We start from the raw sequence: 18,279 nt of genomic DNA, 5'->3' as shown, positions 1-18,279 counted from the left end.
CTAAGATATAATTACCCCTTATTGGGGGCAGAACAGCCCTATTGGGTTTATTTAATGGTTAAATGATTCCCTTTTCTCTGTAATAATAAAACAGTACCTGTACTTGATCCCAACTAAGATATAATTACCCCTTATTGGGGGCAGAACAGCTCTATTGGGTTTATTTAATGGTTAAATGATTCCCTTTTCTCTGTAATAATAAAACAGTACCTGTACTTGATCCCAACTAAGATATAATTAACCCTTTACCCTTTCAAATTATGAAAAGACCTTGTATACAGGAAACCACAAGTCCCGGGCATTTTGGATAACAGGTCCCATACCTGCACTGATGCATTTAATTCCAAGCCTTAATGGTCAGCACCTTCCCTATTCACACCCAGCTCAGACTAATCATTGGCCGCCCCTTCATTCAATGCTGGATAAATAATAAAGCACAGGGGATTCGTGTCACCGGCAGAACACATATAAGTCCTCAGTTTGTATAAGAACTTTCTTTTATGTCAAGGTTAAATACAATTTGTCCATGAATTACCTATAGTATGTTTTTATTACAGCGGTTAAATATTTACCGCTACAAACAACTCATTTATTGTGAGAGCCACTGACAGATAAGATTTGGGTGAAAGGCTGAGAGCGGCGTAAGCAACAAAGCACCGGGCAAACACTGACTGAGCATTTAGTAAACCATTTACATCTTGAAGTGGATAAGTGTCTGCCTCAACTTGCCTTCATGTCTATTTCAGTGACAGTAGCCCTTTAATAAGGACATGTGAAACATACATTTTTTACCATGTATATAGGTAGGGCACATTTCCCTTACCCAATCTCAGCATTTGTACTTCGTATATCCCCTCCATTCGCCAGCACCATCACATTTTCCTAAAACAAATAGCAGCTTTTCCCTCTAACACATCTTCAGAATGCAGGCTTACACAGGCAGAACTTATTTGGATAAAAAAGTTCTGCTTTGATTGAGCTATGTAATGGTTATTAGGATTGTCAACAGGTATGTTAAAGTCACCCAGTACAATGGATGGGGAGTCAGAGGAAAGGAAGTAAGAAAGCCAGGCAGAAAAGTTGTCAGAGTATTTTCCGGCGTATAAGACGACTTTTTAACCCAGAAAAATCTGGGTTAAAGTCCGGGGGTCGTCTTATACGCCGGGTACTTGCTTGCAGGGCCCCCCCAGCGTCCTCCACCACCCCTCCCGCTCGCCTGATTCATCCGGCTTTAAAGGGAATGGCTTTATCCACCACCCCTCCCGCTTGCCTGCTGCTTCCTCTGGCTGCTTAGGTTGCGCCCTGTGCACGCTGACGTGACGCGTATGCACGGGGCGCAACCATTAAAATTAACCGCTGACCCCTTTAAAGCGTTACAGGCTCATTGGTGGTCAGCGGTTAATTTTATTGGTTGCGCCTCGTGCATACGCGTCACGTCAGCGCGCACAGGGCGCAACCTAAGCAGCCGGAGGAAGCAGCAGGCGAGCGGGAGGGGTGGTGGATGAAGCCATTATGTTTAAAGCCGGATGAAGCAGCCGGAGGAAACAGCCGGACGCAGCAGGGGTGGTGAAGGACACTTGGGGGAGCTGAAGTATGTGGGGGAGGATGTTGGGGGGGAGATGAAGTATGTGGGGGAGCTGAAGTATGTGGGGGAGGATGTTGGGGGGAGATGAAGTATGTGGGGGAGCTGAAGTATGTGGGGGAGGATGTTGGGAGGAGCTAAAGTATGTGGGGGAGGATGTTGGGGGGAGCTGGAGCATGTTGGGGGGGACGCTAGGGGGAGCTGGATGATGTTGGGGAGGATGCTAGAGGAGCTGGATGATGTTGGGGAGGACGCTAGGGGTAGCTGGATGATGTTGGGGAGGATGCTAGAGGAGCTGGATGATGTTGGGGAGGACGCTAGGGGTAGCTGGATGATGTTGGGGAGGATGAGCTTTAGGACGCTGCGGGGGGAGATTGAGGATATTTTAACTGCAAAAGTTGGGGGTCGTCTTATACGCCCAGTCGTCTTGTATGCCGGAAAATACGGTAATTGTGAGGTCGGTCCAGGAGGTCGGTATATGAACCAGGGGAGAAGAGCCTAATAGAGTGAACCTCAAATGAGGAAAATGAAAGAGATGAAGTAGGTGGAAGGACTTTAAATGGGGGTAGAGAAGGAGTCCTACCCCACCCCCTGCCCTGTTTCCAGGCCTGGGAGTGTGAGTAAGGTGTAGCCCCCCAAAGGGCAGGGCAGCAGGTGAGGCAGTGTCAGTAGGGGAAAGCCAGGTCTCAGTTATTGCAAGTAAGTTAAGCGATTTAGCAATGAAAAGGTCATGGATGGAGGTGAGTTTGTTGCAGACGGAGCGGGAATTCCAGAGGGCACAGGATATTTGAGCAGTGACTTTGGGTATAAGGGTAAGGTTTCTGTACTTTAAAGGGGTACAAGGTGGGTTTGGAGAACGTGTCCCTAACAGAACAGGGATGGGGTAAGGGCCGGGGTTGGGGGAAATGTCACCAGCAGCGAGTAACAGGAAGGAGGGGAATGCAAGGTGAGAGCGGGATTTGTATGTTCTTGTTTTGTGAGGAGAAAGAGTTAACTGGGGTTATGGAGCAAAGCACTTTATAGGCTTCATGTGCTGAGAGGGAAGGAGAGGAGAGGAGAGAGGCAGTGATGGTTATACCTTTCTGACTGGATGGAGGGTGTGACTGGCGATGTTTTAGGAAACATGAAAGTGCAAAGAGGAGGAGGCCAGGATAAAACATTTTGGAATAGGAAATAATAAACTACCAGGAACAAGCAAAGTTGTTTTCTTGTGATTCCACGTTGTTTAGTTTTGATTGGAGATAGTTGACAGGTCTGCAGGTTCCATATACAGAATCTTACACCTACTCATGGTACATATAGGGATAAATACCATAAGGTAAATTCCATTCAATATTACACATATTAACTCTTCATCTGTATATCATTGAACTTTCTTTTAGTGTATACAGTGCTTTTAGCTTTATTTAGACAGTTTACCATCCCCGTCCAAGTTGTCCACCTCTCCCAGGTACGTTTATCCATCCCAGGCCCATTAAGGTCGGTGACAGAACCGAGCAGGAAACACAGAAGGCAGTAAAGATCATTGAAAGATTAACAAGTAGAATTACTGTCTGTTCCCCGGGGAAGATAATGACACTTTCCCTTGTAACTTTTGCTCCACTAATTCCAGGCTTTTTATTGTAATATTGTTGTCATAATATACATTGATTATTTACATCTGTGAGTGCAAAGTGTAATTACCGTATATACTCGAGTATAAGCCGATCCGAATAAAAGCCTAGGTACCTAATTTTACCTAAGAAAACTGGAAAAACTTATTGACTCGAGTATAAGCCGAGGGAAATGCAGCAGCTACTGCTAAGTTTTAACAATCAAAATAAATACCAATAAAATTACATTAATTGAGGCATCAGTGGGGTATATGTTTTTCAATATTTATGTCAAAGAAAAACAGTAAACTAGCTCTGTAAGTGGAGAAGAGGGTCAACAAAAACAATATGAGTACTACCCCACACTCATTGCGCATTGGCAAACTGGCAGCAGACCCGGTCCCGGAGGAGATGTAAGGGGGAATAAGTATTGCTAGTGGGAGCCTAGGCCAGGGCACTGGAGGGTCTGGTTGCGGGGGGCCTAATTTGCACACAAAGGAGAGAGGGTGCTAGTCTGGAGGGTCCCATGGCACCCGACTCGAGTATAAGCCGAGGGTGACTTTTTTCAGCACATTTTGGGTGCTGAAAAACTAGGCTTATACTCGAGTATATACAGTACTGTATTTATGCAATTTGCATTTTTTGTAATCACACAATGCAGGAGTTCTCCCTATAATAACAGTGTAGGTTTTGCTGGGGGAAAAGGATGCACTTGATCAAACTTACAAGCTATGGGTGTAACTATGGAGGAAAGAGACCCTGCAACTGCTGGGGAGCTTAGGAACTGTAGGGGCCCAGTGGCTGATAAGCAGCTGCTATATAAGTTTAGGGGCCCTATGCTCTTGCTGTGGGGCCCAATAACTAGTCATTCCCCTGCTGAAATTCATGTAGGAGCCCTGAATAATATAATCTGCCGATGTTACTCTCTATTAAGCAGTTCATATAAATAGTTCCATAATTTCATTGGCTAATAGGTCAGTCAGTTCATTGGGGGTCAGTGGATTTTGCTCTAAGTTTAATCCTTATTGTCCCGGTCACTCTGTTCTGTGTTGTCATTGCTTAAAGGGAACCCGTCACCCTGAGAAATAATTAAAAATCCTATTTTATTTTGATAGTTGGGCAAAATAAACTTTTTTTTACACTAAATAAATGAATTCAATATTATATTTTTCTTATTTTGGAATAAAATTCGTGAAACGGCAAGAAAATTTGCAAAAATGTGCTCATCACTAGTCACTATGGAAAAATCGCACTAAATGTTATCGAAGCTTTTCTTTTTTCAGTAACACTACAGTAACGCTTGTTCCCAGTGAGCATAATCCTATTATACAGAAGGCAAAGATCAGTCAAAACTGTAAATGTACTGTAAACCCTCAAAACAAATCAAGGTAAAGTTGATTGGAGCACTTTTCTAGCACCTTTATAATGGACATTAGACTTTATTTTATGGATTTCAAGATATTAGCAAAGTGGAATTGAAGCAACTTTCCAGTGGTTACATATAATTAAGAGCAAAGGACCTCTCTATGTTTAGCGTCTTCCACTGGTCCCCCCAGTAGCGCCTAGAGCAGTCCCATGGATACCTTCTAATATAGATACCCCTGAAAGCCAGATAGGTAATGTAATGTAAAAGCATCAGGAAGCACTTATATGGCAACATTATAAAGTTCATACAAAGACAATGCTATGGTATATTTAAAAACAGCTTAATTTAAGGTGTCAGTATCCCTTTAACAAAGGTTGGACCTCCAGTGTGGCTTGAACCAAAAAAAGTACAACAACCACTGCATATCAATAAACAAATAGATGCATATAAGTGCAATACATTTTTGCCAATATACTACAGTAGGACGTTGCGGTTGTTCAATTCTAGTTAAGAAGATTATAAAGCTTTATATACGAGACTATTTCTAACACAGTATTCTATTTATACAGTAACTGTTTCTGCTGCTTCGTAAGGCCTATCTACATTCATAAGGTTGACTTTCCCTTTTCTAAGATACAACATTGGATTCTTCTTGTCCAAGTTACAAAAGTCTATGGGGGGAATTCACAAAAGTGGAGAGAGACCCTTTTTGGAGTAAAAGTGGTGGAAAAACTGGTGGAAAACACTTTCTCCAGATTCACAAACAGAAATCCACCTAAATTCCGACTCAACCGCCACTTTTCCATTTTTGGTGAAAGAAAGACAGTTTACAGACACTTTTGTGAATTTGTCATTTAAACAACACTTATACAACGTTTTAACGACATTTTTTCCTGACATTTTCCCCCGACATTTTCAAAATGGAGTGAAGCTCAGTGTAACTGTCAGATCAATTCTAAGCTCTTCTGTTTTGTTTCACCCAGTCTCCATTTCACACCTAAGGTAGGGGCCCCATTGGGGGGTCAGTAACATATTAATGGGGATTAGCAGCCTATTGTTAGGGGACAGGTTTCTGTCTAACCCTAGAACAATAAGTGCAAAAAGCCTCATTAACATTTTATAAAAAAGTAAAAGACTGATTAAAAAAAGTTTAATTAATATCTTATATATAAAAAGTTTTTACCTTTGCATGATTATGCTAGTTTTAGCTTAATCAATGAGGCAATAATAACATTTTGTGTGAATATATTGTAAACATTTTTATTAAATGACTGACATTTGCCCCAACTTATCTGTGCCCCCATTGCATGTCCTGAACTACAGAGCTGCTTAACAGCACATACACACTGGCACCCAAACTGGGATATTGGGGTACAGGGTTGGACTGGCCCAACAGGGCATTGGATAAAAACCCGGTGGGCCCTAGTCCTGTTGGAGCTCTATTCACCGGGCATGTTGGTGGGGGGGGGGGCGGATTGCTGCTGCCCAGTAATGTGTAGGGGCTAGAGGTATTTAGACCCTTAAATCTTGTTACAGAAGTGGAATTACACAGAAATATAAAAAACTTTATAAAGCCCAGATTCTCCTGAAAACAATGATGTATAGTTTCCCTGGGCAAACTAAAATTACCCCTCAGGAAATGCCCCTAAAGTGAAATGACAAATGGCACATGAAATGCAAAATCCTCCTGGTAAAATCCTTACCCCGAGGCTCCTGTAGCTGTGGGACTGGGTTTGATGGCACCGATAGATTTACTAAGAGCTAAAGGCAAATTCATAAAAAAAATGTCGGGAAAATGACAAAATCTGAAAACTGTCTGTTTAAAAGACAAATTCACAAAAGTGGAGATAGAGGTTTGTGAATTAGGTGGAAAATTCGACAAATCTATCTCCACTTTTATTTTGTCGGAATATCACCACTTTTGTGAATTCCCCCCTATGAGTTATTCTCCAACTATAAGAAAAACTTTCCAGTGTCTATTCTGAATGTACTTCCTTTATTCAACAATATTTTGTGCATTTGTTACTATATTTTCATTGACATATTTATAGATACAAAACAGAGAAACTTGGTAAAATGGCAGGAACCACTAAATTATAGCAAATTATATATATATATATACACACACACACACACACACACACACATACATACAAGTAAAAAAAACAAAAACTGTGTTGAATTGTTCTTTAAGATGGCGGCTGCAAGCACAAGAATGATAAGCACTGAGCTTTTCATACCCAGTAGTTTTAGATTTAAAATGGCTGCCTTCTTTCCTTTTCTTTTACGTAGCAGCTTCATTTACTTGCTATTATGTACATTTCTATTCTAGCTGCGAGGCAAAGCACAGATCTTATGGTCTAAAGGTATGGATGTCAAGGCAACTCCACAGGTCAGTTGGACCTCAACTCCAGGAGGGGGTTGGAATGTGAAGTTCTGCAGTAACTTTGTGAAGAACAAGAAGAGTTCCATCTTGGCCAACGTCTCTCCGGCACAACTTCTTTTACCTAAGTGGGAAAGGCCGTAAGTCTATAGTAAAAATGGCGAGTAAGGCTTTAATTTAGTTCTCTGTATCCTCATCTTTCTGTCTGTGCTCATACTACCCCACACATTCTAATCATCACATTTATTTGATTGTCATTCTGCTACACATTCTTCATTTTAACTATTCTATCCTAGATTCATCATTCTATCCCAAATATTCTGTTCATTCTAACCCTTTTTTCACCAATTTATATAGACATTCTTATTATTTAGACTTCCAAATTCTGCCAATTATATCCCACATATTCTCAAACCCACATTTCTCCCTATTGTATGTTCTAGTCATTCTATCTAATCATTCTATCTAATCATCATTTTGTCTTGCACATTCTCACCATTTAATACTGCTAATGCTGACCAATCTCCAACAGCATCTTGTAATTTTATGCTACAAAGTCTTCTGTTAATATAGATAGTAAAATAATTTCATACAAGTATGGGTTCCAAACACTCTAGATAAAAGACATCATACTCCAGTAATAGAATAGCATTTAATTGATGTAATAATGATTATATTCAGCTTAGTAGATACAAAGATGCTTCTAAGCTTGTTGATAGATATTAATTAGTCACAGTACCTGCTGAGAAGGGAAGGAAGGCCTCATTTTTAACAAAATTCCCTTCTGAGTCAAGGAAATGTTCCGGGTAAAATTCTTCTGGCTTTTTGAAATAGGCTTTATCTCGCAGGACAGATGCCAGCAGGGGGATCACTTGGGTTCCCTAAAAATTTGAAAATTATGGAATGAATTAAAACATGCAGTGGTGTCCCCCAGGAATACATCATTGGGCTATGTAATGGCATGGTGGGGAAATAAGCAACTTAATTGAACTGAATATATTTCCACAGATGATTTAAGCCTTTTTGGGCTTCATGTCCGCCTGAAGAAGCCTCTTTAGCATTTCCAAAAGCATCAAGGGCAGATAGAGACACTTACACCTTACACCTTGCCTCCTCACAATCCACTTGTAGGACCACCCAACGTTTGTTAATCTGTGCCTCAGTATGTGCATTGTAAAAGAGAAGTAAATGGCTGTAATGGCACGAGTTTCTGGATACATTTTCTTCTTCATGGAGATTAAAATGTCATGGTTTAATATGAGTTGTCAACATGTCAAGGGTATTTGTGACTTGCTAACGGATTAAAATTAAGTCTTTCCTAGTACAGGTATAGGACCCGTTATCTAGAATGCTCGGAACCAAGGGTATTCCGGATAAGGGGTCTTTCCGTAATTTGGATCTTCATACCTTAAGTCTACTAAAAAATCAATAAAACATTAAATAAACCCAGTAGGATTGTTTTGCATCCAATAAGGATTATTTATATCTTAGTTGGGATCTAGTACAGGTACTGTTTTATTATTACAGAGAAAAGGGAATCATTTAACCATTAAATAAACCCAATAGGGCTGTTCTGCCCCAATAAGGGGTAATTATATCTTAGTTGGGATCAAGTACAGGTACTGTTTTATTATTACAGAGAAAAGGGAATCATTTAACCATGAAATAAACCCAATAGGGCTGTTCTGCCCCCAATAAGGGGTAATTATATCTTAGTTGGGATCAAGTACAGGTACTGTTTTATTATTACAGAGAAAAGGGAATCATTTAACCATTAAATAAACCCAATAGGGCTGTTCTGCCCCCAATAAGGGGTAATTATATCTTAGTTGGGATCAAGTACAGGTACTGTTTTATTATTACAGAGAAAAGGGAATCATTTAACCATGAAATAAACCCAATAGGGCTGTTCTGCCCCCAATAAGGGGTAATTATATCTTAGTTGGGATCAAGTACAAGGTACTGTTTTATTACTACAGAGAAAAAGGAAATTAGTTTTAAAAATCTGAATTAAAATGGAGTCTATGGGAGATGGGCTTTCCGTTATTCGGAGCTTTCTGGATAATGGGTTTTCGGATAAGGGATCCCATACCTGTACCATTTCTCTGAGCCACCATCATGAAGATCTTAACATGGCCAAGCAGGTGGTCTTATAGAAAAAGGTTTATTTGGCCACATACAGTACAAGCTTCTCCCACCAAACAGTCAGGGGAACAAGAAGCTGACGACTTGCATTTGCCTTGAGTGAAGAGATACAGAATGAAGGCAAGAAATGGGGACTATTTGGACTCACCTGACTTTAAACTTTAAAATCTACAAAAATAATGAGCAATTACTGAATGTACCTTTGGAATAAAGTAGCCCCTGAATGTGACGTCCTGAGTTGTCTCATGGGGAATGTTAATAGGTGCGATGTTGGCAAATCTCTGAATCTCATGGATAACGGCATCAGTATAGGGCATTTGTTTCCTGTGCTCAAGGCGAGGTTGGGCTGAGCCAATCACTTGATCGATTTCTTTTTGGATTTTTTCTGGGGCAAATATAAATGTAGCAATTAACAGGCTTTAATAAGATTCTGTTGTCATAATAAAAAGAGCTTCTTATACTATTATAGTATCATGAAATGGAATATGCGCACCATCTGGTGTTGTATCTGGGCAATGGCCAGGGGTCGCCTAAGTCCATCGGAAAACACATATTTCCGATGGTCTTAGGAATAATTGTATGGTTGGGGGTCACCACAATGAGGAACTGTATTAAAGGGTCGCGGCATTAGGAAGGTTGAGAACCACTGTACTAAGGAATCTAAAAACAATAGAATCCTTTGGGGATGAAACATGGAGCTGAGATACTGACACCTGTATAAGAGCTAATAGAAAAAACAAAATGAAAATGTGTTTTCACCTCTTCATGTTTCCTATAGACATATACCAAGTAGCGAAGGGCAAAATGTTTTGCCAGGCATGGATTCGTGGCGAATTTCCGTGTTTCACCATTGGCGGATTGTTTCGCAAAATTTTTGCAGCGTCAAAAGAATAGCCGCGCGACAAAATAATAGCCGTGGCCGACAAAAGAATAGCCGCGGGCAACAATTTTTTTTTGACGCGCAACAACATTTTCGCCGTTTCGCGAATCTTTTGAAAGATTCGCAAATTTTTTAGCGAAGTGAAACGGGACAGTTTCGCTCATCACGAATACCAAGCAAATAAAAATAAAAAAATTGTAAAGTAGCCTTCAGTCAATATCCACTGCCATGTCCCAGTGGATATTGGCTGAACCATAATTTTACCAAATCACTGTCACCTCATTCTCTTAAGACAAGTAAATGATTGGCTGAGATCACAATTGTCAATAAATGTCCCACTGCCTAAGCCCTAAGGCATCATAAATGGCACTGAAAGGGTTCATATCCTGCTCCATCTCCACCTTAAACCCATTATATTAACTGGGTGGGGACATCAACCTTAATCTTATACATGCCCAGGATTCCCCTTGAGAAAGGCTTTCTGCCAAAACGTTGGGGTAATTCTCATCTTTGGCAAGTGTACCCGCTAACCTGTGTGTCTTTTTGCCTATGCACATTTTTGCGGTATGTATTATTTTGCAACTTTATGTATTATTTTGTAATTAAAATTGATTATTCTGTATATTATATAAAGGATAACTACTTTTTTAAAACTACCACTGTGCTTGTGTTTTCTGTGTGCCAACCCTTATTCTATTTAAAAATGATTGTCCCTGGTACCCTATATGGGGGGACAATTTTTTGGGTTTTTTTGCACCAAACACCTATATTGTATTTTTGACTGTGAAGTGAGTGCCCTCCATTTATCTATATTTATTACATGCCCAAGGAAGCACAAGGAAAATGCCAATCTACACAACTTCCAAATGTTTCAGAAGAGCAATACAGATAGTCATTTGACACTTCATCACACTCTTAGGGGCACATTTACTAACCCACGAACGGGCCGAATGCGTCCGATTGTGTTTTTTTCGTAATGATCGGTAATTTTGCGACTTTTTTGTATTTTTTGTGAGTTTTTCGGCGTCTTTACGATTTTTGTGTAAAAACGCGTGTTTCTCGGCGTCTTTACGATTTTTGCGTAAAAACGCGAGTTTTTCGCGTCTTTACGAAAGTTGCGCAAAGTCGCGATTTTTTCGTAGCGTTAAAACTTGCGCGAAACGTTGCGCCTTTTAAGTTTTAACGCTACGAAAAAGGCGCAACTTTGCGCGCAAGTGTTAACGCTACGAAAAAATCGCGACTTTGCTCAACTTTCGTAAAGACGCCGAAAAACTCGCGTTTTTACGCAAAAATCGTAAAGACGCCGAAAAAACTCGCGTTTTTACGCAAAATTCGTAAAGAAGCCGAAAAAAATCGAAAAAAATACGAAAAAGTCGCAAAATGTTCGTTTCCAAACGGAATTTTTCCAATTCGGATTCGAAATCATGTCTTAGTAAATCAGCCACTTAGTGATCAAGCATGTTCTTATGGTTATCATTTACATTTACCTTATATTATACAAACAGTGAGCCTTGTCTCAACATAAGGGACATGTTCCTCAACCTCTTGAGGTCCACCAATGCATAAAGCAACCCTACAATACACACTGCATACTCACTCTGGATTTCTGGATACTTCATCATTAACAGGAGGCCCCATCGAAGGGTGGTAGAGGTTGTCTCCATTCCAGCAGCAAATAAATTGGTTACAAGGACTGTGAGGTTTTGGTTGTAAAAAAACTTTTTAGAAGAAAGTTCCTCCTGAAATTGCAGATCCAAATTAATATTGTCTGCATTACAGATTAAGAAAGCACAAAGTATACAGAGTTCTGTACTGACTAGCATTGAACAGTATATGAAGGAGAAGGAAAGGCTAATAAAGAGTTAATCTCAAGCTGCAGGCATACCTTCAGTTCTCTCAATAGTGCCCTTAAGGTTCCCCATATTTCTCCCGTTCAGTTGATCAGAAGCCAAACAAGAAGAAAAAACGCAGAGCTGGGTAAAGAAAGTTCCCATAATGCCTCACTCCTGCACAGACACTCAGACCAAGTGAACATGCTCAGTTAGTAAGGCTATGAGTCAGCTTCCTGCTGATTGGCTCAGATCCACATTCCTAAGGGGGGGGGAGTGAGTTCTTAGCATTCTTGAGGGAGGGGGGAGCAGGAGAGAGGAGAGAGCTGAAAGCTGCATGTCTCTGGCACAGGAAAACAGACACAACAAATCTTTTGACAGAGAAGTCAGTGCAGCGTTTCTGTGAGTGCTTATGGCTGTATTTACATAGACCTTTCTGATAAAGCTTACTTAGTTTTTACCTTTCTCTTTCTCCTATAAGGGATTATATATAAATGAATCCTAAGGTTGCCGACTTGAACCAGCCAGAGCCATTGGTTTTGGGCCGGCCCATACATCTTGAGTGGCAACACAGGATCAGCCGGAGAGAGGGTTAAAGTATGAACCCAGATATTGTCTATTTAGCAGTGAATTCAGCCTTACCTCTTGTTGCTTGACAAGAAACGCATCAATGAGATCCCTCTGGTCATTTACGTCCAGTACTTTTCTGTGTTCCGTAAATGTCTCATTGAGAAACTTGAATATTGTTGCTACGTTTTTAGAAACAGTTTGATGACTGCCGGGAATCCATCTCATAATAGTTGGGTATGTGTTATACAGCTTGAAGAAACAATGGAATAGAATTGGGATTACAAACATTTTCATTTGTAGAAAGAATCATTTAAAACTGTCACCATACTATATGAATTGAAAAAAGAATAAAACAAAATGAAAATTATTTGAAATGGTCTCTCCTTCCTATCAGACATTTTATTACACGGTTTAAATCGCAGCATTGGAGGATTATACTACTATTGGGATTGCTACCTAGTGTGAACTCACCATGTTACTTCCCTTAGGAAAGGAAGAGGAGTCATAATTAGTCTCCTGCCTATCCTAATGGGAATAGGGATATGGACACAGAGTCTGAACATGAGGCTCTGCTGGGTTTTGAACCAGGGACCTTCTGGGTTCTGGCTGCTCTCCCTAGCTGCTGGACCAGGAGAGGAACCGGCAAGCACTCATCTCCTATTCATTTTCCTTCTTGTCCTTTTATCTGCCTATGTTCTCTCTCCTGCAGTCTTATTGGTGGGTTGGGACCAGCCAATCAGGGCTGATCCTGGCCTGTATAAACTCAATACTCTTCACTGGCGGTGCCTGAGTATTGGCCTTACATTGAGCACTGAGGCACCATCCCTAGCTCTTGTTTCCTGCTCTGGCTCTTGTCTGTTCCTATTATTGTCATGTTCTCTGCTCTACTCATGTTCCTTCATCTGGTCCTTCTCCTGTATTGATTGTTCTCTTCCCTGTTTCTGCTTTTGTTCTGTCCTTGCTTCACCCCCAGTCCTGCTCAAGTCCTGCTCATGCCTGTCTGCTCTACCCTGCTCCAGTCGATCCCTGATTCTTGGTCCACTGCACCCTGCACCATCCAGCTACCATTCTACAGCCTCTCCGTCATCCAGTCCTGACCTGGTTTTACACCCACTCCATACTGTTCTGTCCCTGAGTCTTCACCCACTTCATTCTCACTGCTATCAGGTTCAAGTTTCTTCACCCTCTCCATCCTGCTCCATCCAGTCTCCAGTTTCTTCATCCTGCTCCTGTCCTCACATTATCAGCCCCTGCCTTAAGGACTCACATCTTCCCAACTTTACCTCCTCAGCGCCCCCTATCACTTACCTGACACTGAACAGAAAGCCCCAGCCAGGAAGGAAATCCAGTGAAAGATGACCAGGCAGCATGGCTGCATTCCAACTTGCATCATAATATTGCCAGGCTAAAGTCTAAAGCTCTATTAAGAGAGTAGTACAGTATACCCCCCTCCCAGCATAGGCACTCAAACATCATAGACTTTGGAGCGATAATATCTCAAATTCATACATTTTCAAAATTAAGTATTTCCTAACTTAAGTTTTTGAGATCTATCAACTGAAAAAAATAACTTGAAAATTTTGGAAAAAAAAAACATTTGGCATCTAAAATCTGCATTTCAGCCATTTTATAAAAATGGCTTAAATAAAAAAAAAAAAAATAGTTGCATTTTTATAAATGAATGGAATCAGGTATGGGGTCCTTTATCAATAAAACTCTGCTCGTGCCGTTTTGCCTTCCCATCCCCCCACTCCTCCCCAAACATCACACCCCATGTTTTTCCATTTGTGCCCAATGTTTGGTTGATTCTGGACTATAGCAAAAAAGGGAAATTTGTGCTCACCACTAAATTTTAAGATATTAAGTAGGGTTGCAATGAGGTTGTGACCACAAAATGCATATAGATCGAGACAAAAGGTCCATTATATACAGAGGGCATTAAGACATTCTGTGCATTAAGCTACCAAAAAGACACCCTCCCACTGCTTTTAAATGCTGAATTTGTCTGATGCTGAGTTTTCTTCGCTTAATAAAGCTCAAAAATTTGGAGTTTGCCGTCTCAAATCTGCAATTTTTGCTGCAACCAAAATATCACGAAACTGAAATAATGTGATGGGCTAAAAACTTGTTTATGGCAAAGGAAAATAAGAAAAAGTCATTACTATTGTCCTACTCAGTTATTTTCTTGATAACTTCTTGATTACTTTGACAATTTAGCACTATACAGGTATGGGACCTGTTATCCATAATGCTTGGGACCTGGGTTTTTCCGGATTAGGGACCTTTCCGTAATATGGATCTCCATAAGTTGAGTCTTTAAATATTGAATAAACCCAATAGGATTGTTTTACCTCCAATAAGGATTAATTATATCTTAGTTGGGATCAAGTACAGGTACTGTTTTATTATTACAGAGAAAAGGGAATCATTTAACCATTAAATAAACCCAATAGGGCTGTTCTGCCCCATAAGGGGTAATTATATCTTAGTTGGGATCAAGTACAGGTACTGTTTTATTATTACAGAGAAAAGGGAATCATTTAACCATTAAATAAACCCAATAGGGCTGTTCTGCCCCCAATAAGGGGTAATTATATCTTAGTTGGGATCAAGTACAGGTACTGTTTTATTATTACAGAGAAAAGGGAATCATTTAACCATTAAATAAACCCAATAGGGCTGTTCTGCCCCAATAAGGGGTAATTATATCTTAGTTGGGATCAAGTACAGGTACTGTTTTATTATTACAGAGAAAAGGGAATCATTTAACCATTAAATAAACCCAATAGGGCTGTTCTGCCCCAATAAGGGGTAATTATATCTTAGTTGGGATCAAGTACAGGTACTGTTTTATTATTACAGAGAAAAGGGAATCATTTAACCATTAAATAAACCCAATAGGGCTGTTCTGCCCCAATAAGGGGTAATTATATCTTAGTTGGGATGAAGTACAGGTACTGTTTTATTATTACAGAGAAAAGGGAATCATTTAACCATGAAATAAACCCAATAGGGCTGTTCTGCCCCCAATAAGGGGTAATTATATCTTAGTTGGGATCAAGTACAGGTACTGTTTTATTATTACAGAGAAAAGGGAATCATTTAACCATTAAATAAACCCAATAGGGCTGTTCTGCCCCCAATAAGGGGTAATTATATCTTAGTTGGGATCAAGTACAGGTACTGTTTTATTATTACAGAGAAAGGGAAATAATTTTTAAGAATTAGAATTATTTGCTTATAATGGAGTCTATGGGAGATGGCCTTTCCATAATTCAGAACTTTCTGGATAAGGGATCCCATACCTGTACATGAGAATTTAAAAAAAAAATGTATGGAATAAAACAACTTACCCTAACCATAAAACCACCACCAATCCTCATATTTTGATTCACTACTTTTATAAGGTTTAGCATTTTTGGATCCTTATAATCAAAGCGATCCCCAAGGAGTATGGTCACAATGATGTTGGCTGCAGCAGAATTCAGTATGAAAGTGTTATCAAACGGCTTCCCTAAGGGAAAAGAAGAGAAAATATCATCAAATATGTACAAGTAAACACATATCCATACAGTTGTTGTTATTCCAGGATATTCTCCAAGAGACTATACACAAAATATCCCAACCATATTCCTATTAATGCTAAAATCTGTTTCTGCATGTATCCTATTTCCTATATATCTTCTTCTGTGCAATGTCTCAGCTTTAATTAACCTTCATTCTTTTTGGCATGATGCCATTATTTAAAAAAGGATCATTTCCTCAGATAGGTAACTATAGGCCCGCTAGCATTTGTGTTAGAAAAATGTTTTGAAAAGATATTAGGGGTTAAGTTATTGGAACACAATGTAATTGCAAGGAGGTGGGACCTTGGGGGTTGATGTAGATTTGATACAAATAAATAAGGGGACTTGACATCAGACTGATAAAGATGATTTGACATTGATGAATGCAATGATATACATTTAATTAAACCAACATAAATGCTTATATATTAAATGGAGTTGCCTTTATTGATAAGAAATTGGGGTTATTGTGGATAACAGGCATTGCAACTCTAGTCAGTGTCAGTCAGTGCCCACTAAAGCTAATGAAATGCCTTCTTATATACAAAGGAAATTGAAACGTAAAATAACTTGTGTAATATCTCATTACACACGTGCCGCCATATTGATTTGCTTCCTTGCCCACTTTGCCTGTCTGTCTCTGCCATTGCTTCTTTCTTAACTATTCTTTTATTGGTCAATGGGCAGTGTATATGGCCGCTGCAGCCACTTTAGGTTACAGTAGGGTACCAACATAGTTTAAATGTAAATTATCTATATCACCCGGCATTTATATATATATATACAGTACACACACACTCACTCACTCACCATTATAGGACTTAAATGTTTCTACTAAACAGTCACTTTCTTCGCAAATCTTGTCTTCTATAGTTTTCTTCCCCATCCCGAAGTCTCTTAGTGCAGAAAGAGTGAATCTTCTCATCACCTTCCAGTTCTCTCCATGAGCAAAAACAATACCTGAGAAGAAAAGTCTGTTTGTAAGATGGCAGCACAAGTACCACTATTACACTGCCCCAATTCAGTCATAAGGTACTGTGAAGTTCAGTTCTATCCTTAGACCAATTATACTTTCATAGATTTTGACCTTATGATAAAGGCTAGGTGCATTTCGTAGTTCTAGCGCTCAATGTAGGTTTATAATGTACTGCCGGTTGGTTTCTGCTATAAGCACTACAGCGAGTAGGAACAGAAGGAGACTCCCATGTTACCCAACACTTGCTGGATTTGAGGTGCTTTCTATGATGAATTATGAAACCAAATAAATAATTGTTACAAATAGTGATGGGCAAAATGTTTCACCAGACATGGATTTGCAGCGAATTTCCGCGTGTCGCCATTGGCGGATTGTTTCGCGAAACGGATGAAAAAAATTTGCCCCGGAAAAATTCGCTGTGCGTCCAAAAATTGTCGCGGACGTCAAAAGAATAGTCATGCGTCAAAATAAATAGTCGGGCGCCAAAAGAATAGTCACGGACATCAAAGAATAGTTGAAGCGTCAAAATAAATAGTCGCAGGTGTCAAAAGAATAGTCGCGGCATCAAAATAAATAGTCGCGGGCGTCAACTTTTTTTTACACGCGACATTTTCGCCGTTTCGCAAATTTTTCACCGTTCCACGAATCTTTCAAAAGAATTTTTCAGTGAAACTGGACAGATTCGCTCATCACTAGTCACAAACAGATACAAATCTGCTCTGCTCTCCTACAACACCACCCTCTGCCAAGCTAAACAGACCTACTTCACTGCACTTATTAACTCCCTCTCTAAAAAACCTGCACAACTCTTCTCTACCTTTAACTCTCTGCTGTCCCCTCCTCCGCCCCCTCCGTGTGCTTCAGTCACGGCTCAAGCTATTGCAGAGCACTTTAAAAATAAAATTGACACCAACTTAATACCCATAACCATTCCCCTCCCTCCCTACATGCTCCCCAGTCTCTTCTTGGCTCCTTCTCCCCAGTGACTGAAGAGGAAGTCTCAAAACTGTTGTCTTCCTCTCACCTTACTACCTGCCCGCTTGATCCCATTCCTACCAAACTTCTATGCAATGCCAACCCCTGTCTTATCAAATCCTTAACTCATCTATTCAATCTCTCGCTCTCTACTGGAATCTTTCCCTCCCAACTGAAACATGCACTGGTAACCCCTATTCTGAAAAAACCCTCCCTTGATCCCTCTAATCCTACTAACCTCCGACCTATCTCTCTGCTCCCATTCATCTCCAAACTGCTTGAGCGCCTAGTATACAACCGACTGACGCTATTCCTCTCTGACAATAACCTCCTGGATCCCCTACAATCTGGTTTTAGACAACAACACTCCACCGAAACTGCTCTAACCCGACTAACAAATGACCTCCTATCGGCT

The 18,279-nt window shown here is 40.2% G+C and overlaps 1 protein-coding gene across 5 annotated transcripts in view; it reads right to left on the bottom strand.

The window, feature by feature from the left end:
- Positions 1-6,517: 6,517 nt before the first annotated feature.
- Positions 6,518-18,279, bottom strand: part of cyp2e1.2 (cytochrome P450 family 2 subfamily E member 1 gene 2) — a 24,145-nt gene continuing 12,383 nt past the window's right edge. For all 5 annotated transcript variants that reach the window (XM_031903028.1, XM_031903026.1, XM_031903027.1 and 2 more), the window contains exons 4-10: positions 16,724-16,873; positions 15,701-15,861; positions 12,420-12,596; positions 11,546-11,687; positions 9,269-9,453; positions 7,663-7,804; positions 6,518-7,047 (exon numbers count right to left, since the gene is read on the bottom strand). In XM_031903028.1, the coding sequence (XP_031758888.1) occupies positions 6,869-7,047; positions 7,663-7,804; positions 9,269-9,453; positions 11,546-11,687; positions 12,420-12,596; positions 15,701-15,861; positions 16,724-16,873 (1,136 nt within the window). In that variant the 3' untranslated portion in view covers positions 6,518-6,868. The remainder of the gene's footprint in view (positions 7,048-7,662; positions 7,805-9,268; positions 9,454-11,545; positions 11,688-12,419; positions 12,597-15,700; positions 15,862-16,723; positions 16,874-18,279) is intronic.

Source organism: Xenopus tropicalis, chromosome 5 (assembly GCF_000004195.4).
Source record: "Xenopus tropicalis strain Nigerian chromosome 5, UCB_Xtro_10.0, whole genome shotgun sequence".
Classification (NCBI taxonomy): Eukaryota; Metazoa; Chordata; class Amphibia; order Anura; family Pipidae; genus Xenopus; species Xenopus tropicalis.
The sequence above is the reverse complement of the archived record's forward strand: the minus strand, read 5'-3'. Positions and strand labels throughout refer to the sequence as shown.